At 44.5% G+C, this 24,973-nt stretch overlaps 1 protein-coding gene across 23 annotated transcripts in view; it reads right to left on the bottom strand.

Moving 5' to 3' along the window:
- Window positions 1-24,973, bottom strand: part of LOC102290810 (CLIP-associating protein 1-A) — a 55,910-nt gene that overhangs the window by 8,454 nt on the left and 22,483 nt on the right. For 3 of the 23 annotated variants that reach the window (XM_042215283.1, XM_042215284.1, XM_042215305.1), the window contains 27 exons: window positions 18,670-18,804; window positions 18,481-18,557; window positions 18,282-18,374; window positions 18,047-18,192; window positions 17,790-17,925; window positions 17,374-17,444; window positions 16,533-16,592; window positions 15,151-15,228; window positions 14,863-15,030; window positions 13,605-13,651; window positions 13,133-13,336; window positions 12,478-12,504; window positions 10,257-10,352; window positions 9,832-10,026; window positions 9,315-9,419; window positions 9,038-9,094; window positions 7,689-7,786; window positions 7,535-7,564; window positions 6,960-7,207; window positions 6,191-6,254; window positions 5,921-5,923; window positions 5,623-5,786; window positions 5,004-5,226; window positions 4,727-4,822; window positions 1,865-2,017; window positions 1,237-1,343; window positions 541-663 (listed from right to left, as the gene is read on the bottom strand). In XM_042215283.1, the coding sequence (XP_042071217.1) occupies window positions 541-663; window positions 1,237-1,343; window positions 1,865-2,017; window positions 4,727-4,822; window positions 5,004-5,226; window positions 5,623-5,786; window positions 5,921-5,923; window positions 6,191-6,254; window positions 6,960-7,207; window positions 7,535-7,564; window positions 7,689-7,786; window positions 9,038-9,094; window positions 9,315-9,419; window positions 9,832-10,026; window positions 10,257-10,352; window positions 12,478-12,504; window positions 13,133-13,336; window positions 13,605-13,651; window positions 14,863-15,030; window positions 15,151-15,228; window positions 16,533-16,592; window positions 17,374-17,444; window positions 17,790-17,925; window positions 18,047-18,192; window positions 18,282-18,374; window positions 18,481-18,557; window positions 18,670-18,804 (3,004 nt within the window). Of the gene's footprint in view, window positions 1-540; window positions 664-1,236; window positions 1,344-1,864; window positions 2,018-4,726; window positions 4,823-5,003; window positions 5,227-5,622; window positions 5,787-5,920; window positions 5,924-6,190; window positions 6,255-6,959; window positions 7,208-7,534; window positions 7,565-7,688; window positions 7,787-9,037; window positions 9,095-9,314; window positions 9,420-9,831; window positions 10,027-10,256; window positions 10,353-12,477; window positions 12,505-13,132; window positions 13,337-13,604; window positions 13,652-14,862; window positions 15,031-15,150; window positions 15,229-16,532; window positions 16,593-17,373; window positions 17,445-17,789; window positions 17,926-18,046; window positions 18,193-18,281; window positions 18,375-18,480; window positions 18,558-18,669; window positions 18,805-21,880; window positions 22,864-24,973 lie in introns of those variants that run through there. The other 20 variants (XM_042215304.1, XM_042215285.1, XM_042215289.1 and 17 more) reach the window with 20 other exon arrangements.

Raw genomic sequence — 24,973 nt, 5'->3', positions numbered from 1 at the left:
GTAGGAGGAAGAACGTGTGCCTCTGTCTTTGAGGTGGACTGTCCCTCTAAGAGACTGGTGGAAGTACAGAGGCTCTTCTTCTTAACAGCACCTATGATCCCTTTAATGTCAGCGACATGAAGCAGCTCCATTTTCATCTTGAAGATTGTGAATGACGACTGACAAACACAAAAGCATCTGCGTGCCAAACAAATTAGTCAAATCTTGTACCAAGGGATGGTTTGTCCATGACCAGGAAACAGGAAGTGCAGAGCCGTGCATGTTGACGAGCGCACGTGGACAGATGAGAGACAGAAGGAAAGCCACCTTTCAGTCACCATGACGACAAAAAGAAAAACAGACACACGAAGCTGATGGAGGCACCGAGGCAGCAGAGGTGACGACAGACTGATGGAAGCTCGAGGTTTCACAGAGAACTCCAAAATATCTTTAAAAATAAGCTTAGAAATCCATTCATCACTACAGAGACAGATCCAACTGTTAAACTGTGAAACCCCGTACAGAGGAGGGAGGAGGAGGAGGGGGAGGAAGAAGGGTTACCTGGGTGAGTAAGCTCGCCGCAGGGCCTTGAGGGAAGAGTGGGCAGTGGGTGGAGGAAGAGGGGAGGGGAAGGGTGGAGGAGGGAACTTGGAGAGGCCGTCTGCGCTCCAACCCCACAGCCGACTGCGACCAGCCGGGGAGGAAGAGGTGGAGGAGGAGCCCGGAGAGAAGAAGAGATGTGAAAAGAGTGGAAGATAAGGAGAAGCAGTGCTCTCAGTCAGAGTTAGTACAGGCGGAGGGATCATTAGTATGACAGCTGTGAGGAAACCTGCTGATTGGCTGAGAGGAGAAAACGTCTAAAATCACACGAAGCTTCAGGAGGAGACGCACGGAGCCGAACATGAGCCTAAAATTCTGACGTTCTTTTAAAACAAAGCATCAAACCGCAAGTTTAGACTTCGAGCTTTGGCTCTGATTTTGAGCTCTTCAATGGCTCCACAGTGGAGTGGTCAACATCTAAACTCTGTGGCGACCCCTCAGTGCAGCTTTACACTCCTCTGTTAACGAGCGAACAAAGAGAAGACACGGGGAAATACGCCCGCTGCGTTATAACCTGAGCTTCAAAATAAAAGTCTGGATGATGGCGGAAATGACGGATGAACTGCTGAAGCCAGAATTTTATCTGTGTGGATAAAATTATACACAGGAAACGTGGTTTGAATTTTAGGTGTGGCGATGGCGGGGCCGTTTCTGTACCTGGGGGAAAGGCCGCCGTGGGAGCAGTTTGTGGGGGAGGTCAGCGGGCTGCTGCGGCTGCTGGGCTGTCGCAGGGGCGTCCGACCTGCCGAGTTACTGGGAGACGCCTGCGGATCCATGAAACACAAGTGTCTGGATTTAATGTGAGAACATTCAGAAAGCCACAGCTGTGATGATGTAAGGATAAGAGGAACAGCACACATACAGAAACTACTATATTTATCAAAACAAGTGTGTTTGTGCATCTATACAACACAAACAACAAAAAAAGCCTAAAACTCATCTTTAAAATGATTATTTTGTCTAATCAATAATCTTAAAGTCAATTACAAACATCTACAGCCATGTGACATATTTATTGTTTGAGTTAAAGTCTTAAAGTGTGTTACGATATTAGTTATCAAGGTCAGGCTACGATGATTTATCAATATATTCTGGTATGGATCAATAAATAAAGGAATAAGACCTCCTGGAAATAAAATCTTAAAAAAAAAAAACATCCTGAAAGAATATTGTTTAAATGAATCTGAATGCAAACATCTCCATATTTGGCCTGCGTGTGCATGAGTGGGTGTGTGTGTGTGTGTGTGTGTGTGTGTGTGTGTGTGTGTGTGTGTGTGTGTGTTACCATGCTGATGCCGCTGTTGGCTCTGGCGTTCCTCAGGTGGTTGTGCAGCAGCTTTGTTGTCCCGTCCTGGAAGGTTTTGGGCAGAGCACCCAGCAGCATGGTGAACTCTGGAGTGTTCAGCTCAAAGAGGGCGATCAACACCACCTGGGCTGCCTGCACACACAAAGAAAACATGTTACACATCACTTTACTGACGTTTAATGACTGTCACTGCACTGATTTTGGCACTGAACATGAAGAAAAGCTTTCGCTCTGTTATAAAGGACAGCCAGAAGTAAATTAACCTGTTTGAAATAAAACAAAATATTGTTTTGCAGCATTTTATTGCAACAGTCAGCCGCACTGAAGCACCATGCAGACGTGAATGATACCAGATAATGCTGTAGTTCAAAATAAAAGCTTCCTGTTAGTCACAGGAATTTTACATGATGCTTTAGTTTCCCTTTTTCCAAAATAAAAGCATCTAGCTATTTATTGCATGACGCTTAGGCTACGTTCACACTGCAGGCGAAACTTTTTTGACCCTATGCAACCCATATGCGATCATGGTATGACAGTGTGAACGGCACAAATCCGATATTGTCAAATCCGTCCTGGGTCACTTTCGTATGTGGTACTGAATCCGATACATATCTGATGTTTTAGAAAGCGACTGCTGTTTGAACGGTCATGTCGCATTAAATCCGTCTTTTATGTCACTAACACAAGACAGACGCCAATTATCAGCGCCCGATAAGACATCGTGAACGCTTCCTGGCCATCCGGTGTAGATGTTAGTGAAACTGTTGGGAAGGCAACGTTGGAGAAATGTGAACATTTTATTTGTGCTGTATAATCTGCAGATTCTGACAGAAATCTGCAACTATCCTTTGAAGCACCGCTCCTCTAAAACAGCAATAAGGATCATTATTAGGCCATATGTAAATAACAAAATAACTTTATAACTTAAAGCAAAATTGGGAAACGAAACGTCCGAAACAAGTCTTTATATTAAGGGCTATCAGTCAAACAATACTGTTTGGTCTGAGTCTAAACAGAGCGCGTTGTGTGTGACGTCGTCTTTTGCACATGCGGGCCGCTTTGAGGGTTCACACTAGAGCACGTTTGCTGTCACATTTTATTTGTAGTGTGAACGAGCAGACAGAAAAATCAGATTTGATCAAAAAATCGGAATTGAGCATTAAGACCTGCAGCGTGAACGTAGCCTTAGATACTTCAGTGTTGTGGGACTTTTAAAGTAAAAGTCCCCAGTTAATTTTAGACCTTTAGACCTTCAGAATAAAAGCCTTCAATTTCATGCACAAGTTTATCAGCATGCTTTAATGCCCAGACCTTTTTTTGTTTTTAAGTAAACCTGTTTACCTCCAACCTTTCAACAGTTAGTAACAGACAAAGTCCAGCAGTAACAAAAACCGTACCACAATTTCTCCACAAATTAAGACAGAGTGCTTTCAAAGATTAAATCCTCCCACAGAGAAATCAACTCTGAGTAAACATGGCTTCAGCCATGTTCACTTATTATAACCCTGGCTTCCACTTTAAAGTGGACCTATTGTGCACCATATTTTAATTCTGGGCTTTGCATGATTTACAGTTCAAAATATTCTTTGTTTATTTTATTTTAGTTTGTCCACAATTAAGCCAGCTTTTTTCTGATTGGCTGCCCTTTGCAAACTCAAGGTTTGAACAGCAGGTGGGTGGAGCTTCTGTGACAAAAAAAAACCCAAAAACTGAGAGTTTGGAGCAATTTGACCTCTTGTTAAGTGCCAGGATTTATACATCGGGGAAACCAAACAACCTCTGGCAAAGCTGATGGCACAACACAGAAGAGCTACCTTGTCAGGCCAGGACTCTGCAGTCTGTTCACACCTACAGGCCAGTGGACACTCTTTCAAGGATGAGGATGTACACATCCTGAACAGGGAGGAACGCTGGTTTGAGCGAAGAGTCAAGGAGGCCATTAACGTGAAAAGGGAAAGACCATCTCTGAATCGAGGAGGGGGCCTAAGGGTACATCTGTCACCATCTTACAATGCTGTGATTGCAGCCATTCCCCAACTCTCTGTGAATGGTACTCATGGCCATTGATCAGTGGCCTTTGATCAGTGGGTTTTGATCAGTGGGTTTTGGTCAGTGGTTGTTGATCAATGATCATGAGAATTTGCATAATTAAGATTAAGGAACTGACCTCCCAGCCCATTGTTCCTTCAGTGGGCTGGTTTCAGTCATTATGCAAATGTACTGTTTATAAGATTGGGGAAACCTGCAGTCAGCTGAGACTGAAGTCACTTGGATGAGTGACGAAACGTTTCTCTCACTGAAAACGCTGCGTCCAGAGGAACAGAATCAACTTTTGGAGATTTGTGCAAAGACTGCGATTCTCTGAAACTTTGACCATTTTAATTGGAAGAGGAAAAAATATAACAAGAAAAATAAAAGTAATAGTTCTGTTAACATGCAGCATGTCAATTGAACTTGTTAAGCAAAAGCTAAAGGAAGCATTTATCACTCAGTTTCCTTTCAAATGATTCAAATGTTTCATGTTTTACTGTAAAGGTTAAAGGTCAGATTCATGCCTGATAATAAGAGAAACATCATAATGGCCGGCAGAGTTAGTCTTAAAGCTGCACTCAGCTGCAGCATCTCATGCACACACCTCAGGTACACGGATACCTCTCCACCTTTTTCACTGTTTGCCAGCAGTTAGTGCTGAAAAGCATTCACAGAACCCGCTCACACTCTCAGGTTAATGTCCTCTGTACGCGGGCCTGAACAAACACGCTCACAGCAGCTTCCCGCTTCTTTGTGACCGGGTTAGACGAGGTTATTCACGCTGCGCATGCTCACTGGTAGAGGATCTACCTGCTTGCACCTCTCCTCCAGGTTGCCCTCCCCGGGCAGAGAGGCCACGGTGCTGGTTCGGCCTGAGAAATCCTCCCCCGCCCAGTTATGAAGGGTCTACGGGTGAGGTGGGTGGAGGAAGGACCATTAAGGGGGAAAAATTTAAGACATGAAAAAAAACCAAAAAAACAGAACAAAACAACTGAAAATATAAAAAAAATGAAACATTTAGAGGAATTTAAAGGGATGAAAAGAGGGGAGTGTTTTAAGGAAGACGGAGGCTGACATGCCCTCCTACCTTGCGGACATCAGAGCTCTTGGGCTCGGTGGTCCAGGTGATGATGCGGGAAACGGCGAGGCGTGTCTCGCTGGAGTTGACAAAGTCGGCCGGGTCCATCTGCCTGGCCAGAGCCTCGATGTAGCGCAGGATGGCCACCTTCACCTTCAGGTTGGGGGTCTGCGTCTGATCCACGATGAAGCGCATCAGGATGTTGAACTGCTGCTCGTATGGGAAGGACTCCCTGCATGGAGGTGGGAAGGAGGAGAGAAAAACATGGTCAGAACACGAGATGAAGTTACACCCTCTTTTTTATTGACAACGGCTGCTCTTGCTTCAGTGAGTTCACACAACATACTTTATATTATATTTCCACATATTCTAAAGTAATTTATAAACTTTTTTAAAAAACATTTAGTGCAAAATATCTCCTGTGCTCCACCTGCAGGACCAAATTAAATAACGGGATCACTTTCCCCTTTACTAAAACTGTGACTCGTTGCTCTTTAGTGTTATTTCCTGCACAGAGGAAAGTCCCATTAATTACTTTAAATCCAGTTTGGTTGATTGGAGTTTAATTTGCTGCAGGATAGAAGCATACAGGACTTTTCTTTAGTGATGAAAAGGTTTCAGTCTTAACCTCGTGACATCCAGAGCCTTCTGGACTTTGGCCTGGACAGAGCCCAGCAGGTCGGCACCCATCTTCTTCAGCAGCTGTGTGAGCAGGACGAAGAGCCAGTCCAACAGGTCGTCCCTGTGCAGCACGATGAAGTCCACCAGAGTCTCCAGGAACATGCTGAAGACCTGTCACAGAGTCAGGGGTGATGATGAGGAGGAGATGTTTGAGTGTTTGTCTGCACATGTTGGTCTGAGACGAGTACACACGCAGTGAAATATGACAGCAGACAGTTCTCATGTGAGTGAGAGCAAACACTTACTCTCTGGTGTTTGTTAGAGTCCGCATCAGCGAGGAGGCATGCAACAAGAAAACACACACTGTTAGTTTGTCCTGCTGTTAGTGACGACACGAGAGCAGTGAAATCAGCCACGACGCTCTCGTCCCAGCTTCAGAGTCACAACAAACTCCCAGGTTTACCCCCTCCGGCTCTCACTGTCCCCTCTCTCTCCACAGAAAGTGTGAACTGCTGCTTTCTGACGTCGGCTTTCACTTTTAATAAGAGTACGTGTGAAACATGCTGCCATCTCACCTTGCTGTGAGGGTCCGCAAACATCCTGGTGAAGATCTCACAAAGCCTCTTCAGCTCCACACGACTGAAACAACAGGCACGGTTATTTTGTTGCCAACAGAAAGCTTTTATGTGCAGACAGAGTAAAGAAACAGGAGACATTACAGTTCTCTACTTTACTGTAGCTTCATTAGATAAACTCGACTTTGAGAGGAAGAGAAAATAGTGAGGTGAGAGGCACACTCATTTTCTCATATCCTTTTTTGTTTGTTTGTTTGTTTTAAACCAGAGGAGTCGCCCCCTTGCATAAATAAAAAAAGACCAGGGGTCATGAGAAACTTGTATCTAGTGATGGGTGTGGCTTTTTAGACTAGAATACACGTCCATCACTATATACAGTGTATAGCTACAACAGAGCAAGTTCGCTGGAGATCATCTCCTGAACCGCGCACAGTGCATTTCCAGTAGCTGAAACAGATCTGAACAGAAGTAGGAGTGTGCTGAAAACACAGCCTCTGGATCTCAGCCTGGACTGACCACTAAAATCTCTCTGCTTTAACCTTTCTGCTGACTGCCAGCATCAAGGTACAAGGTTGATTAGAAGTGTACAAAGACTACAAGGTTTCTTTTATTAAACCCTTCTTTAACAAAACTCCTGACATTAAACTCATAACCCAGCATGTTTCCTTACGATTAAACCTTATCCACCGCCCCTTTACATCAACCAAAAGTCCTCAAACCTGCAGAGGCGGAGCTTTTCAGACCTGTTTTCCACTGTTGGCACACCCACCTGAGCATCCTCTGGCTCTTGAGCAGGTTCTGCAGTCCCAGCAGTCCCTCCTTCCTCTCGGACCAGTTGGCGCTGGCACAGTGGTTCAGCACCTCCGCCACGTCCTCCGTCTGACGTAGGTAGTGCGGCGCCACGCCGCCGTTACGTGAGCTGTAGGAGCGCTCAGAGCAGGCGCTGGAGGCGTCGCTGTTGGCGTCGTCGTCTGAGTACATCCCCGGCGACTCGAACCGCCGCCTCACTGGCCTCCGCTACATCAGAGAGGAGATGAGAGAGGCTAAGTGTAAAGACGAGACTTCACAGGGTAAATGTACAGCTGTCAGAAGAAGTAGCATGCAGCTACACAGGCAGACTCATGGATGCTTCTGGTGTCATCGCATGAGATGGATGAGGTTACTTTGGGGTTTTTCCCCCCTCTCTTGTGAGTCCATATCAACATGCTGCTTTTAATGGAGCGATAAGCAACCTTTACCAAGCTAAAACAACTTGAAATAAAGCAAATCACTGCATCCATGTTTAAAACGTGAAAGTCAGTGTGCACAGCTCATGCTCTGCATGCAGTGACAGGTGAGATCTACCTGTACCTTACTCCTCGAGTCTCCTAAGAGCTGAAATGTACAAAGTCCAGAGAGAAAGAGCAGAGAGGGCATTAACAGAGCTGAAAGAGCTGCGACAACATCTTTGATTCACATTTGTATTCACATTAAGGCAAAAACAGTTTTCTGTTCTCACCAGAGCATCGGCGACCGCAGCCTCGACTTCGGTGCCCGTGTTGAGGATCCTCATGGCATTGACTGAGGCAGAGATCCGAGCCTGATGGGACAGCCGGTCTGATGGGAGGAGGTCAGAGGAGGAGAAGCAGTTTGATTAGAGGCTTTAAAATCCACAGGCACGCCTCAATATTAAACAGAAACATCTCCTTCATGTAGAACTGATGATCAATAACAGTGACGTGAGTCTTGGTCCCGTTTTTGTGAATTCAGACAATTTAATGAGCTCAAATTACATGAGAAGAATTTGTGTTATTTACTTGTGCAGGTTGCAAATTTTTAAGTAACTGCTTTAAACCAGACCAAACCCACAGTGATGAGCAGAGAGGCTGTTTGAATGTAATATAATATAACACAAGTCCAGATCTGAGCAGCGAACAGCCTGTTTAATCAACTCAAATACAAAGAAATGCAAAACACAAGCAGAGCTCCAGAAGTAAAACCCAGCAGCGCTCGCTAAAAAATGTGAAAAATAACAAACTCCATAAACTGCATGAGAGAAATAAACTTCATGATGCTCTGCAAAAAAAACCAAAACACCAAACTGAAGGAGAAGCAAAACTTTATCTTCAATATTTACAAGCATGAACTCCTGTTTCCTGTAGCCGTTTCATAGCAACAGGTAGGGGTGTAACGATTCGCCTGATCCATAGTCAGGTTAATTACAAAACATACGGGCAAGTATTTGCTTTATCACGGGCATGATCAGCTGATAATGAATTAAGTATTCCCAGTTTTCTCTTTACTTGAAGCATCTTTAGCTTTCACCATGCTAACAGCCCACCGACAGCCCAACTCATAATGATGAGTTTAATAAACAAAAACGAGGAACTTTGTTAGAGAATCTTGACTGTTTTTGTGAGTATGTTGTACTCTGGCACAGAGTATTCCACCTTAAAGCTGCACCAGCTTATATTTATCTGACAGATTTACTGGGTGGAGGCAGGAGACTGCGGACGTTTGCACCCTGATTCAGAACCGTTACACCCCTGGTAGCGATAAACATGACAAAGGTAGCTATGACTGTAAGGACCAGGCCAGACTGGTTTAGTACCGCCCCCTGTAGGTGAATGAGATGTACTGCTTTACATGCACCAGAGTGGGAAACTTCACTTAAGCATCTTTAAGGTTTATCTGTGGCTGGAGGCTACATCTGATTGCTCTGTAAAGGTTTCCAATATCTGACTGATTATTGATTACTTCCCACTCTGACCACAGGAGGCAGAGTCGACTTTGGCCATGCAGGGTGAGGCAGGAAGCTTTGAGCCGCTTTTGTTTTTGTTATCTGTTTAAATCTGCTCCACTGGTCACCTGAGTAGCACTCTGCAGAGGACAGGGCGCTGGTGGAACGGGAGTGACGGCGGGACGCTGAAGGAGGACGCAAAGTTAAGGAGAGACCAGGAGTGAGGATGTTATTTTACAGAGGAACTTAAAAGACAACAATTAGCTGCACTTTAAAGGATTACCAGCAGACACAACCTGGACAATTAGACAGAGAGCATGCAGATAAAAAAGCAGGAAAAGTAAGGATTTAGTCAGACAGACGTCTGAGATTGTCTCAGCCTTCAGTTTTTGATACCATACTCACCCAGGGGGGAGAAGCCCCGCGCCGGGCTGGTGTCGCGGCTGCTCTCGCGACTGGTTTCGCGGCTGCAGCCCTGACTCATGCTCGGTCGAGGGATGCGACTCCGGGCTGCAGAGGCGGACACACAGACAGACAGAGAGCGGTGCAGGGAGGAGAGGTTAGGCAGACATGACACACCTGAAGCCCAGCAGAGACGGTTAGTGAGTCAGGCAGGCGAGCGAGACAGAGACAGAGACAGAGAGGGGGGAGGCAGCAGGTGTTAGCATCAGGAAGACGAACCAGGAAGATCTTTCGCCTCCAGTCGAGCGTGCAGGTCGACTCACATACAAGGAGTCCGATCTGCCAATTCTGACCCGCTTTACTGTTTCAGACAGCATCATATTTATACCAAGTTCTCAGATTTTTACTTTCAGTAATTCTTTTTCCACTTTTTAACTTGAACTTCTTCACAAATGCTCCCAAACCTGTGTTTTAAAAAAAATGCTTTCATTTTTAAATGTGTTTGTCTTCCCTCCCATACCCGTGCCTGATCTGGTGGGGCTGGTCTCTCGGCTGCAGCCCTGGCTGCGGTGACCTCGAGGTCGGCTCTTGTCGGTCAGGCTGGTGGAGGTGCTACCCGTGGCGGCGGCGGTGGCACCGGTGCCCATGGTGGGCCTGGGGATCCGGCCATAGGTGGAGCTCAGCAGACGCCCGGGAGAGCCTGACCGACTCCCAGCTGAAACACAGGAAGACATATTTCGGTGAACCAGTTCATATGTCTGTCACACCTTTGTTTAGGTTTCCAAATAAGTGGTAAGATTAGAAAAGTATGAAAAACAGTTACAAATCCATTTTTTAGTCACAGAAATGTTATTTAAGAAAAACGTTTATATTTTCTCTATGTATTTGAACAGACTGATATCTAAATTTGATCTATATCACTAAAAAAGCAGCAGAGTTACTCACGCTGGGACTGAGAGACGACTTTCCCTCGACTCCGGCCCCGTGTGTCTGTCACTGACGGACCGTTTCCTGAGCTTGTCCTCCTTGTTCGCACTCGACCTGCAGAGGCAGAGACGCAGGAAGACAAAAGCTCAAACACACTGAAGTCTTAAGACTGCTGTGACACTTCCTACATGTGTGCTTCATGCAGCAACAGAGGGACTGAGACTGAAGGGAGGAAAACCATACAGATCATCCTGAAGACCAGAGAAACACAGAGTCTGTCATCCATGAACACGAGCTTTAAATCCATAAAGACAGCGGACGGTAACATTAAAGGTGTTTTTGTGGGTAGCAGGGGTCACATGACAAGCGTTTATTGGTCACTGAGAACAAATTGTTTCTCTAATGTCTCAGCTGCCAGATTCAAATGTGGAGACAGAAACAGATGGAGGAGATATAAAGACGCCACAACATTTACAGACTCGGAGAGGAATCTGTGCCTCATGCAGACGGAAGTCTCAACATGTCACCAACAACCTTTCATTCCGGGTTAACGAGCTGCAATGTGAGTGAACTGGTGCAAAGACTCAGGAACAATTACGTTATAAAGTTCACAGTAAAGAAGAGACACGTATACACACACATAGTAAATACAGCTGGCGTTGGTTGGGAGTCCCGCCTAACTCCATCTGGGTCACATGTCCTACATTTGGGTCCACTCAGCGCCCCATCACCTCCTCCTCTCCTACATTAGGAGCTCTGTGTGTCTATAGGCTGCTTCTGTTTGATTCGTCTGCCTGATCAAATACGAGCAGAGACACATGACTGACTGCAGTCCTGCTTTTGTACATGTCTGTAGATGCAAGTGTGTCCTCTGCTTCCAGGAATCACTAGAAAGTCTGAGCAGCTGCTTCATGCACTGCAGAGAAAGCTTTTTTCCCCTAATCTGTGGATACAAACATCCTGAGCTCTGACATAGAACAACAAAGGCCATGTCATAACAGCTGCACAAGCCAAGAAGTGGAAGAAAACAGAAAGCAGGACAGTTTTTCATGGTCTCCATGTTCGCTGATGGGCAGGTGTTACAGCCAGACGAGTGTCAGAGCCTGGGTGATAAAGCATCCACCAGTGCCCTCAGGAGGTCGGCACTGCTTCTGCTTTGGAGGCACAGCGAGGATCAGGAGACTCTTTTGTGTGTTTTTTTCTGTTGTCTTTTCAAGTATACATCAATCACAACGTGTGCCCGGGAAGCCTTCAGCCACAGTGTGCATCTGCGTCACAGCCAGCGATGAAGTGCTTTCTTCATCAGTAACTAGGCCCGTCTCTCTGTTCGCTTTCTGTCAACACAGACTGTGGAAGTTTAACATTGGCCGAGGCCACAGAGACGCACGTTTGTGAAGTCTTCCAAAAAAAAAAGGCAGCACGAAAATATCTATAAGTCAGTTACTCACAGGCTGAAAGGTTAATGTGAACAGTAAAAGGAGCCACAACTGCACGTAAAGCTCAAACGATGGCTACAGCGAAGAGTTTTAGGTTTATTTGGTTTCAAACTAGACACAAAGAAGTGAATTCAGCCTGCTCTGCAGCTGAGGGCTGAGTTAAAGGAGCCACAACAGCCACAACATCAAAGGCTGTTCCTCTTATTTCTGACAGATCTGACACCACCATGCAGGGATGTGAATTACAGGATGAAACCCTACCGACACCAGCACAGGAAGGTATTTTGTTTACTGACCACATGGAGAGCAGTTCAAGCCTCCACGTACTGACAGCCAGAGCGGGACTTCAGAGTCAGTGAAGTCTGAGCTGTTTGCAGGCCGACTAACAGAGGACTAACACTGCACTTCTCAGGACAGGAAACGCTGATTTTTTCATTCTGATGCTTTACATTTATCTACATGTCAAAACTACAGCTGAGGAGCAGAATCAGTTATTTACACAATCAGCTGACTCTGTTCTCAAGCAAGGAAAAACTGGATGTGATCGTAAAACAACTTCAGACTCAAAGCAGAAGCTACGGCGGGGAAAATCTCGCGCTGCTCACAGGTTTCTTTGTAATTCTGTCATCATATTTGTCTTTATAACCGCACAGGTTGGTAGTTTTCCAGGTGTGTGTGTGCGCGTGTGTGAGAAACTGGAGTAAACCATGCACAGACAGTCCATGCACTGACATTTCCATTACAGATGACCACCATTACAGAACTGATGGAGGTAAAACACCCACCACACCCACACAGCTTACCGTCTGCGTTAACAGACCACGAACCGTCTGACAAGCGAGCGAGACCGGGAGAAACACAACAGGGTTTAGGGTCAACAGGTTAGGCTTTAGAGGGGCGGAGGACGGGTGGTGGTGGGAGGGGGCATACACAGCAAATTTGATTTGGATGGTGAGCTTATGATCAGATCAGATCAACCTGAGACAAATGCATGAACGGCCCACACCAATTTATTTATTTGAGATTGATTCAGTAATCGTATTATCAGCCAACATGACAATTATATAATGAAAAAATAGAAATAGCATCTTGATCCTGATCATAAGACCTGCTGCCTGAAAGACATCAAATTATATAAAAAGCAGCAGAATCTGAAGGTGAATAAATGCAATTATTCAAAGTATTTGTTTGGGTTTCATTAGCACCAAACAGCAGATGGTGATTTTTTTTTTACTACAAACTGTTATTTTAGTTTTTGTTGTGTGAACCTTTGAACCATCTTTTTGTTTTTTGTTTTTATAAAGTGTGCTCTGTGATTTTTGCATAAATCGGCCTGTTCTCGTGGTCGTGCTTTTAGGTTAAATACGTTGCTATAAGTGGAGCTGCTGGTCCAGTTTGCAGCTAGAAGCAACAGCTGAGTGTGGAGCAGGATAACTGCAACGTGAGCGGCTGTCTCACCCAGTGAAGCGTAGGATCCAGGAGGCAGCGCCGAGGCAGAGCTGAAGGGCGAGGCCGACGACGGCACAGTGGAGGGTACGGCAGGCATCCTCGTGCGGGCGGTGGCGCTGGCCGCAGCGTTTACGTCCACGTCGCTGCGGGAGCGCTGGAGTGAGCCGGGGGAGGAGGCGGCAGCCGGCATCCTGGAGGTGTGGGCGGGTTTGGCTGGAGAAGGACAGATAAAGTCAAACTGTTTAACGGCAAATCAACTTGATCAGAGGCAGATCAGATTAGATCACCTCTGGTGCCTTTTTTGCTTTAATAAATCGAATTTTCTTGCATTTAGGTGATAACAGAGCTTTTATTGAGGAACACACACTAGACAAATACGTGCTCCTCTTAAAGCTCAAAGAAAACATGACAGGAGATCATCTGCTGCATGCAGATTTAGGTTTTTCTAAATGAACAGAAGAGCCAAACAAACAGTCCTTACATCGGGCTGAGCTGCTCCCAACAGTGCTTTTTGCAGACAGAGGTCGACTGTGGAAGAAGCGAAAGAGAGAAGCTTGTTTAGAACAGCAAAGAAATGGTAAGTGTGAGATATCAACTGTCACAAAATCATTCAAGACTTCCCCCAAAAATCTGCCAGTGCTGCTCCTTGGGGCAAAACAAAAGCCCTTTGACATGAGACTGAAACACTGATTGACCTGCATTTACAGCTGTGGAAAAGTATTCACTGTTTTCCTGATTTCTTTTTTTTAAACTAATAACTGGTTGTTCCACCGTTGGCAGCAAGAACTGCAAACAAGTGTTTGTGATAGCTGACAATGAGTCTTTCACATCACTGTGGAGGAATTCTGGCCCACTCTTCTCTGTAGAATTGTTTTCATTCAGACACATTGGAGGGTTTTCCAGCATGAACAGCCCGTTTAAGGCCAAAACATTTCAATCGGATTTAAGTCCAGACTTCGACTCGGCCACTTCTTCAGTGTATGAATTGATTACTTCTTCACACAGGGCGAGGTAGGTTGGATACATTTTACTTTAATAAATGAAATCATCATTTAAAAACTGCATTTTGTACGTATTCAAATGTGTGACAGAATACCACACTGTAATATCACAGTCCCACCTCATCAGCAGGACGGCTTAGTTACATTAGTTACATTAGTTACATTCTCTGCTGCTGTAAATCACATCTTTTAAAAAAAGACCATCTGTGACAAACAGCTCATCCGCGGCGCACACACACATCAACACAGCAGCTTTTTATTAGACGTGGACGGCACAAAGATCAATGAGGCCCTGAATATGTTAATGAGACAGGAGTCAAGTGACAGAGAGGAAAGAGACGGGAGCAAGAAAGTGATCTGCAAAGGCAGAAATTCATTCGAAGCGAATGAGCGGGCTGGTGTGACAGCAGCACTACTGTATGTGACTACAGGACAAGTTTAAGCTTAAACCGCTTAATGCAGTCATTTCTATTCAGTCTATGACAGCAAAAAGATCAATAATCAGTCCAGGAGCAGAAAACTACACATAGATTAGATGTTTCCATTATTTCTACATTAAAGATATGTTATTGGGTGAGAACTAGTCTTCCATCCTTGTGTTTTCCTCTTTGTGAGAAGATGAAGAGATGTGAGTTAGTCAAAAAACTAGATGAAGGGCCACAAAGACTAAAACCTTTTCTCCCTTTATGACTTTAATCAATAAACTGATCAATCGGGGAGGAGGAGAGGAAGTCTCACTTGAGGCTCTCCTGAGAAGAGGAAGAGGAGCGGTCAGAGGCGGGCAGCGACATCAGACTGTCTCCGCTCCTCAGGTGAGCCTGCAGAGCTTTCTGATAGGACGACTCCAGGCCCTGGAACAGCTGCTCCGCCTCCCGGCTGAAGTGACTGTGGAAGCTCCAGTAACACCTGCAACATCAAGCCAGAGGGCCACAAACCTCCATTAGGGCACAGGCTGATAAACATGCTGCTTTTATGTCCTTTTCCTTTGTTTCTGTAGGTTTAAGGTGCGAGTGCGCTCAGACTTACTTTCTGGCCACAGAGCGAGCCTCAGCGTCTGCATCATGGATCCCTTTCTTTATAGTCTCCATTAAAACTGTGCCGTGCCTGCAGGTGGAGGAGAACAGGAAAACTGTTCGTGTACCTGCTTTCATTGAGAGGCAAACAATGCTTGAACATGCGCGTGTTTATTTGTGTGCTGATTTCTTTTCTCCATCCTCAGTGCTCCTTGCTGTTAAGATGTGTTTTATACATACATACATATATATATGGTGTCGACAATACCCAAAGCCTTTCAGGCTGAAAATAAGCAGGTTTAGGGACACATGGTTAGCTGAATGAAACGTTTATAAAACTTTAGGGCTTTGCCACCCTAAAACCTTTAAAGTTTGATCTAGGATATTTTATTAATATTTATTATTTTATCAGCTTAATGACTGTTACAGCTGCTTTAGCTTTGCTGCCACTTTTGCGTCCCACTGAGATCACTGTGGCTCAAAGTTTCAGTGGCGTTAACATTAAGTACAGTCAGTGAAGATAAAAACAGGTCAAACTACTCCGTCATTCAGCATGGTCAAACTCAACCACCATGCATGCAGCACTATCTCACAGCTGTAATGACAGGAAGAGTCGCAGCCTGCACACGCCCCAGCATTAACTGCAGCAGTGACCTTTAAACTGCCATCTGCTGTGCAGCCTACACTCCATCAGCTCTGCTGGCACTTTAGTCTCTTACGGCTCTATTAATCAATATTTAGGGATGTTGCTCAGATTGTGCTGAATGTGCAACAGGAGGCAGTTGCATAGAGAACTTTACCAAATAAAGCACAAAGTGTGGATTTAAATCTGATGGAAAAAGTAAAACGATCACAGCTTGTGAACTTTTTTTAATAACAAAACCTAAAGAAAGGTACTGAGGTTCAAATCAAAGACCTAATTTTCTCAAATTAAAACATTTTTAGTCCTTTCTCTTAGTAAAACTGATTTGTAGCTCAATGACTCAGATCCGCACACAGACAGCCTCTGACTGAGTGATCGATGAGAACCAGAGCGCTCCCCTGACACTGAGGGGTCAGCTCGGGTTTCTCCCTGGCGGCGGCGGCTGCAGCCGGGTGGAAACACAAAGAGCTTTTTGGTGGCAGACAGAGATCCCCCGGCATTGCCATGGAAACCGCTGAGACAGACCTTGACCCGGCCGGTGTCGCATTTCCTCACAAGGTAGCATGTAGCGCTCCGAGTGTCCCACAAATCACTGTCACTGCTATTGTTTTGTGTTTACTGCATGGCTCTCTGCGTATTCCACAGTTTACACACAGTTAGTGCTGAAGGCACGCCTCAGATACTACTAACCATTAATCCAACTAAAACTGAACCCCTGCCATCAGCTGACCCACTGTTCTATTTTTCCTCACCTCTCCAGACAGCTCGTCTGCCATTCCTGCAGCAGCAGGTCCAAGAACTCGAAGCAGCGCCTGCAAACAGGAAGAAAGCAATCAAATTATTTTTGAAATAATCATGAATATTAAAATCTAAATTAATGTAAAAATGAAGCAAAAAAGATACACATAAAAAATATTATAAAACAAATAAATATAAATAAAATTGAAATATATATATAAAATAAAGCTAAATTAGAAAAAATATTAGAGTGAAATAAAAGAAAAAAAGTTGATAAATTCACATTTAAAAATGTAAACAAATATTAATAAAATATATGAAAATATAACATAAACACATGAATATAAATGTAATAAAAAAGCTTAATTAAAAGAAAATACTGGGATGAAATTAAAACAAGAAATGAGGAAATAATAATAATAAAACATGTTTATAATTAAGAACTTAAATAAATATTAAAATAATATAATTTACATAATACGGACTTACGGTATAAAAATTACTACTTATAAAATAAAAAAGGAAAAATACTTAAAAAAGAAATTACATATGTATGAAAACAAAAACAAAATATAGAAAACACAAAAATAAAGGAAAAAACTAAAAACACAATACTACATATACAGATAAAAAGAAATGAAACAAAGACAACATGAATCAAAAATAAACATGATAAAAAAATACCATCAACAATAATAAATTAATGATAAATATAAACTTATAATCATAATAATAAAAACTATAATAAAACAAACTGAACTCAAAGAAACTGGAAAAAAATAAAACCACACTAAAATATTATGAAACAATTATAAAGACAAAAACGATCAAAGAGAAAATGTGAGTGTGTCTCACCTTCGCACAGCCACAGATTTGGAGGTACAGTTGCTGGTGATGATGGGGATGAGGCGTGGGTAGTGTGTGTGCTGTTGAGAAAAAGGCAGAAGGAGCTCTCTTAGTTTACTTCAGACAGACAAGCTCCTGCATTTGAATTCATTTAAAAAGAAATTTGTTCCATCTGACAACAGTCAAGTCTTTTCTTCTGGACATGAAATGTGATTTGATCAAATTTTCTGTGAAATCCATCCTGTTATGACATCAGGCTAACATTGTTATGTCTGGAGAACATGTTCAGATCAGATAGAGCAGCTAAGTCAGACCATGCATGGATGAAGATTTAATAGGTTTAAAGTTAAACTTTTTCTTCCTTAAATGTCATAGTCAGTGATCAGCATCGAAACCGCTCGCAGCCTCTGCTTTATCGCACGTACTCTGAGGATGAGATGGATGGCGGCCACGCCGGACGTGGCCATGACTTTGGCACTGTTGGGGACCAGGTTGAGGAGTATTGGCATGATGGCCTCTGCTGCGTGATCGAACCGGTTGCCGAGCACTGACGACAGGTGTCTGATGGATGGAGAGGAAGACAGATGGATTCATTTCAGCTGTGCACTAATGACAGGCAGGAGGAGACGATCAGCCTGGTTTTATTTTCCTTTTCTTTTATCTTGTGAGCCATGTGCCTTACCCCAGAGTGATGCAGGCCTCCCTCACCACCTGAGATCGCAGGTCCTTGGCAGACAGCTTGAACGCCGCCTCCATGAGACGCAGCTGCTGCAGGAAGCCGTCGAACTCTGGTGCACCGGCCAGTAGCAGCGAACGCACTTTCTTCAGCTGGTGGAGCACAAAAAAAGTTCAGTACACACACACCTTCACTGATATTTCAAACTGAGGCGAGGGCCAAGGTCAGGACATGTCCTTACAGCTGCCACTCTCAGCTCCCAGTCCCGCTTGTCGTCCGACAGCACGTCACGAATCTTCGTCATGGCTTCCTCCACCTCCCTGTTAGAGTAGATCTGATGGAGGAGAGAGAGAGGAGAAGGTCCACACACGAGCAGGAGTCTTACTCCCTGCAGATGGAGACGGTCAGCAGTTTGAAGTACATGTCACATATGTACTAACCTGCACTGTGGGAACATCTTCAAACGCCTGGATGAAGTCCTCCTCATCCACGGCTCCAGCACTGGACCCGTCCCTCCCTGCAGAAAACACAGCAGAAAGAATTACAGATCCACAAAACGCAAAAACTGTCATCTTATTTTTTTTTACATCCTCATGAATAAATTTGGGTGGAGATGCAGTGGTTCTGACCTGCAGACTTGCTGCCGGAGGCAGGGCGTCGAAATGAACCCATGCTCACCGCCTTCCTCCCGGACAGCGAGGTTCCTTTGGACGAGGACGAGGAGCGGCCGCCGTCCACCGAGTCATCGTCCTCGAAGTTCTTGTCTGTTGGGGAGGAAGAAAAGAGAGGGACAGTCATGTGACTGAACAACAAAGTTCTCACAAAGAAAAACGCCACTGCTGAGCATCCAAACAATGCGGCGCAGCAGGAGGACTCTGACATTTCTGCGATTGGACTTCAGCTGACGCAGAGGGCATAACTCGCATTCCTGTAACACCGAATTAGCGAGCTGGTAATGGCGAAGAGGGCAGCAGGTCAGAGACACAATGCCCTGACAATAAAGACAACAATTATCCCTGTGTTCCCAGCCAGAGCGACCACAGGAGGACCGACTCACAGCCTCAGGGCAACCATCTGAAAACTGACTACATTTATCCTCCACACTCTCAGATTTTATGATTATTATAAACAAATAAAAGCTTTGCTTCATCAGAGAGTCACACTGATGGCTTCCCTTATCTCCCCTGCTTGATACTGACACATTATCGCATACAAATGATCATTTATGAGACAATCCGCTGGTTTCAGATTCTCCAATGTGAATATTTGTTGCTGTCATACATCATTATAGATATGATAAATGGACACGGGTCATACTGAGTATTTTTATTACTTATCTTTAACAAACAAATGTTTTAGTCCAGCTAGTTACACACTGCTATAATGCCAAATATATATTTAATTATTGATGTCAGTGTATGTACACATAAACCCACTGAGCCTCAAAGTTCTTTACGTGCTCAGTTTTTTTCTACTCTCGGATCTGAACATGAGACTGATCCCAAAAAAAGAAGCATATATCCCTAATTATACAGACACCTACCTGCTGTTTACAAGGCCCCGTTTTGAAAGTAAAAAACGTTAGAGGAGGAGCTAAAGCGTGACAGCCCAGTATAAGACAAGTATGGATTATTTTGAATTGTGAATCATGCAAAGCTACGGTAGCATAGTAAATGAATACACTAATAAAATAATTTGTTGCCCTTTAGAAACAGGAAACAATCATTCTGAGTAAAATGCAGCTGAAATATATATTATCAAAATTAATCATTAAGGGAAATGTGTTTGGTATAAACTGAATATATGCTAAATAGTACATTTCATTTGATCAGATTCCACTAAATTAAATATTTTACATTGTTCTTTTAAATAAAACTTACACGTAATCTAATTACTAATTAAAACCAGTTTTCTGAGAGTAAAGATTGTGGATGTGGAAATGAGCAGAGCACATGGCGATGTCTTTGTCTTCTCTTCCTGTCATGTAAAACAAACAGGCAACAAATCCTCACAATTCAGGGGCCAGATCTGGAGAATATCCAGCAAACCATCTGTTTCACCTCTAATCATTATAAATATAATCTATTACATTTGAACTGATCAGTAATTGAACCAAAATACAGCAACAAGAAGCAGCTGAAAGAGGCCCAGCCCTGTGCAGATGTCTCCTGCGGTGGATGCCAGAGCGCCACGTGAGCCCCCCTCAGCACAGGAATCTGCCAGGCCAGCAATCAATCCTTTTTCATTATTTAGAGTTTCAACACACACAAACACACACAGAGCAGCAGGGAGCTGAGCCAACACATCAGTCATGTGACATCAGGTTGGAGGTCTTCCTCACAGCATAACACACTGTGAGTGTGTGTGAGGGAAAAACACAGCCTCACCTGTCACCTCAAGTTCAGCACGCTAACACAAACATAGCGCGACACCGAGAGAGGACCAGGACGGTGACAAACATGTTAGCACCAGATGAAAATCCAGCCACAGCAGCTCTGAAACTACAGCTACTAACAGCGTGACATAAGAAGACGTTTGGACGGCGCTTTGCTTTCTGTCGATCGATGAATTTAATCTTATCACGGCTTCTCTGAGAGGGGTATCATCATCACCAGTGTGATGTCTTACTGTTAAAAAGCCTTGTAAAAGCCTCGGGTGATATTTCATAAGGAAAAAAGAAAAGCCTGCGTCGGTAAAGCTACTTTCTGATCAACAATCTGTTTTCATATGTTCAAGGATCCAGTTGCAGGTCGGACATTAGCCGGTCTTTAACCTGCTTGCTCCTAATTACAGGAGTCTTTTCTTTTTACTTTAAACATCGCGGCTTTGACTCAGAGAGGGTCATCTGTTAATCAAAACTCTGGAGGAGACATATGCTGACATATGTCAGCAAAGATAATGACTCGAGTGTGAGGTTAAAAGGGCTTAGGTACAGAATAAAGAGAGCACTTGTATGAGCGTGTGGGTGAATGAGGCTTATTGTAAGCAAGTACTATAAGTGCTTAAACTGAGTAGAAGATGACTGTAAAAGTACCAGTCCATTCAAACTCAACACAGGCACAGGCTCTTGAAACACACAGACGATTTCCAGCAGTGAGAATGTGTCTGAGGCAGAATATTTCCTGCTCAGACATGAAAATAAAAGATTGTTACCAAACGATACAGAAAAGACGACAATTTCAGTGCATCAGTCCAAACATCCACCTGGCTAACAGTGAACCACAGAGGTTACATTTTAGACATAACCTAAAGAAGCACAGCTTTGAATCAAGCCTCATAATTCTTCAGTTCTAACCTCTGCCTGTTAAGTAAAGGAACAGACGTGACCATAAACATAAGAGTAAACAGGCCCTCGGTGGATTTCAGAAGTTACTTACTGTACTTGTGTGAGGATTCTTACAAATGCCAGAGACAAAGAAAACGAGGTGACAACAGCCCTCAAAGTGCACCACAGACATCATTTACAGAATCAGAGGAGGACGGGCGACAGAATGAAGCCTTTCACATCAGATTTAACCTTCACGGCTGAGTTTTTATCAGCTCGTCCTTCCACTCTGATCACACACAAGTAGATTAAAAGTTTCAGTGTTTACTCATCACACTTGCTCCTGCAGCTTCCTGACCTGAACCCTAATACACATCACTTCCTATGCATTGTCCACACAACAATCCAGCAGAGAGCAGGCCAGGAAAAGACAAAATCCTGCTGTGTTTACGATCGAGACCAGGCACACGCGTTCCCCCTGGAATCACAGCTGTACCCGCACCGCACCTTCATCACAGATCACGGCTGCGAATCAATATCGATATTTGATTTAGTCCAGAGGAAGAGGAGCTTACAGGAGCAGATCCGCCTGCAGACCAGTTTCCTCAGCATGCCGGCAGACAGACAGGCAGACAGACAGACAGTCAAGTGGTCCTCCGCTCCTCTGTGCTCCTCACATCTTTTCCTCCAGCTGTGGAGGGAAAAGAGGGGAGGGAGAAGCCGAGCCTCCCCCCTCTCTCCTGTCAGGGAGCATGTGCTTCCAAACGCTCTTCCTCTGCGTCTTCGTCCTCTAATCCAAACACGCTCGCAGTGAGGACAGAGGATGGAGGAAGAGGAAGAGAGGGGATACAGAGGAGTGATAGAGGTGGGAGGGGAGGAGGGGAGGAGCAGACCAATGGGAGGAGGAGAGGAGGAGATGGGAGGGGTCGCTTAGGGGACAAACCCCTGCGGTTTCTGGAGCGGAGGCGGTGCTGGTGGGCGGCGCTAGAGATGAGGGACAGCTACGGAGCCGTGATGACTCAGGAAAGAGGGAGGAGGGTGGGAGGGTCGGTCTCTATAGGAAGCTGGTCCCCTGTCGGCGTTAACGTCAGGCGTGGAACCTCCACCAAGGTTCCTCCGTCAGCCCACAGCAGCAGCAGCAGCCTTATCTCAGCAAGGTCACTGCAGCTCCACACGTGTGAGAAACTTCACTGTTAGCGCTGAGGTGGAGCAGGAGGAGGCTGAGTGATGTCACAGAGTCTGTGTGTAAAATAACAGTTTCTAGCTTATGTCATCTGATCTGGACGAGACCCAACGCTGTTTTTAGGTTATACAGATTTATTGATATTATAATTGACTTATTATTATATTAGTGTTCTGACAGGAGCTGAGTACCGTAACTGTAGTACAGCATAGCTTTACTTTTTAAATCCCACACTAGACCCACTATACACGAAATCTTGTGACATAAAGTGAAATATGAGGATCAGATTAATCTGAGAAAGCGTGACTGAAGGCCTGAAGGAGGAGCAAATAAACTTACAGTGGGGCAAAAAAGTATTTAGTCAGCCACCGATTGTGCAAGTTCCCCCACTTAAAATGATGACAGAGGTCAGTAATTTGCACCAGAGGTACACTTCAACTGTGAGAGACAGAATGTGAAAAAAAAATCCATGAATCACATGGTAGGATTTGTAAAGAATTTATTCGTAAATCAGGGTGGAAAATAAGTATTTGGTCACCTCAAACAAGGAAAATCTCTGGCTCTCACAGACCTGTAACGTCTTCTGTAAGAAGCTTTTCTGTCCCCCACTCGTTACCTGTATGAATGGCACCTGTTTGAACTCATCATCTGTATAAAAGACACCTGTCCACAGCCTCAAACAGTCAGACTCCAAACTCCGCCATGGCCAAGACCAAAGAGCTTTCGAAGGACACCAGGAAAAGTATTGTAGACCTGCACCAGACTGGGAAGAGTGAATCTACAATAGGCAAGCAGCTTGGTGTGAAAAAATCAACTGTGGGAGCAATCATCAGAAAATGGAAGACATACAAGACCACTGATAATCTCCCTCGATCTGGGGCTCCACGCAAGATCTCATCCCGTGGGGTCAAAATGATCATGAGAACGGTGAGCAAAGATCCCAGAACCACACGGGGGGACCTGGTGAATGACCTGCAGAGAGCTGGGACCAAAGTAACAAAGGTCACCATCAGTAACACACTACAACGGCAGGGAATCAAATCCCGCAGTGCCAGACGTGTTCCGCTGCTGAAGCCAGTGCATGTCCAGGCCCGTCTGAAGTTTGCCAGAGAGCACATGGATGATACAGCAGAGGATTGGGAGAATGTCATGTGGTCAGATGAAACCAAAGTAGAACTTTTTGGTATAAACTCAACTCGTCGTGTTTGGAGGAAGAAGAATACTGAGTTGCATCCCAAGAACACCATACCTACTGTGAAGCATGGGGGTGGAAACATCATGCTATGGGGCTGTTTTTCTGCCAAGGGGACAGGACGACTGATCCGTGTTAAGGACAGAATGAATGGGGCCATGTATCGTGAGATTTTGAGCCAAAACCTCCTTCCATCAGTGAGAACTTTGAAGATGAAACGAGGCTGGGTCTTCCAACATGACAATGATCCAAAACACACCGCCCGGGCAACAAAGGAGTGGCTCCGTAAGAAGCATTTGAAAGTCCTGGAGTGGCCTAGCCAGTCTCCAGACCTCAACCCCATAGAAAATCTGTGGCGGGAGTTGAAAGTCCGTGTTGCTCGGCGACAGCCCCAAAACATCACTGCTCTCGAGAAGATCTGCATGGAGGAATGGGCCAAAATACCAGCTACTGTGTGTGCAAACCTGGTAAAGACCTATAGTAAACGTTTGACCTCTGTTATTGCCAACAAAGGTTATGTTACAAAGTATTGAGTTGTATTTTTGTTATTGACCAAATACTTATTTTCCACCCTGATTTACGAATAAATTCTTTACAAATCCTACCATGTGGATTCATGGATTTTTTTTTTCACATTCTGTCTCTCACAGTTGAAGTGTACCTCTGGTGCAAATTACTGACCTCTGTCATCATTTTAGGTGGGGGAACTTGCACAATCGGTGGCTGACTAAATACTTTTTTGCCCCACTGTATGTGCGATTAGAACTCGGCCATCAGTGTGAAATGAATTTTGATGAAGTCGCATTAAAGGTGGACCTAAAATTAACTGCGCATAGAAATAATGATAAACCATCAGGTTTCTATTACGAAGTAATAATAAAAAGAGAAATTCTTCACATGTTGTTGTTGAAAGGCCCGTTTTGTTTCACTTCACATATCTGTGTGATATCATATTCCTCTTTTAGGTTGTGTTGCGCTATTTTGTTCAAGCATTTGGCAAGAAGGGAAAATCCTCCTCACATTCCTGCTCAGATGTGACTGACAGAGCTGATCCTGTCCACTCATGACAGCTCTCGTGATTCCACAGCTCTCTGTTGTGACCGTTTGTCACAGAGAGCTGCTGAGGAGGGCAGGAAGTCAGGCAGAGGAACGGCATAGAGCATTTGGTCTTTTTTCAAAATAAAAGACACCATGAAAAATACGTTTGCTTCTGAAGTTCTCTCAGTGCGATCTGAAGCTGCGAGAAGCACCCAGTTAACCCAGCACCATCACAGTGATGTAAGAGTTGGTTTT

This window comes from Haplochromis burtoni, unplaced genomic scaffold, assembly GCF_018398535.1.
Source record: "Haplochromis burtoni strain Fernald_Lab_line unplaced genomic scaffold, NCSU_Asbu1 Contig_692, whole genome shotgun sequence".
NCBI classification, from domain to species: Eukaryota; Metazoa; Chordata; class Actinopteri; order Cichliformes; family Cichlidae; genus Haplochromis; species Haplochromis burtoni.
Note: the sequence above shows the minus strand (reverse complement) of the source record. Positions and strands in the feature narration are given on the sequence as shown.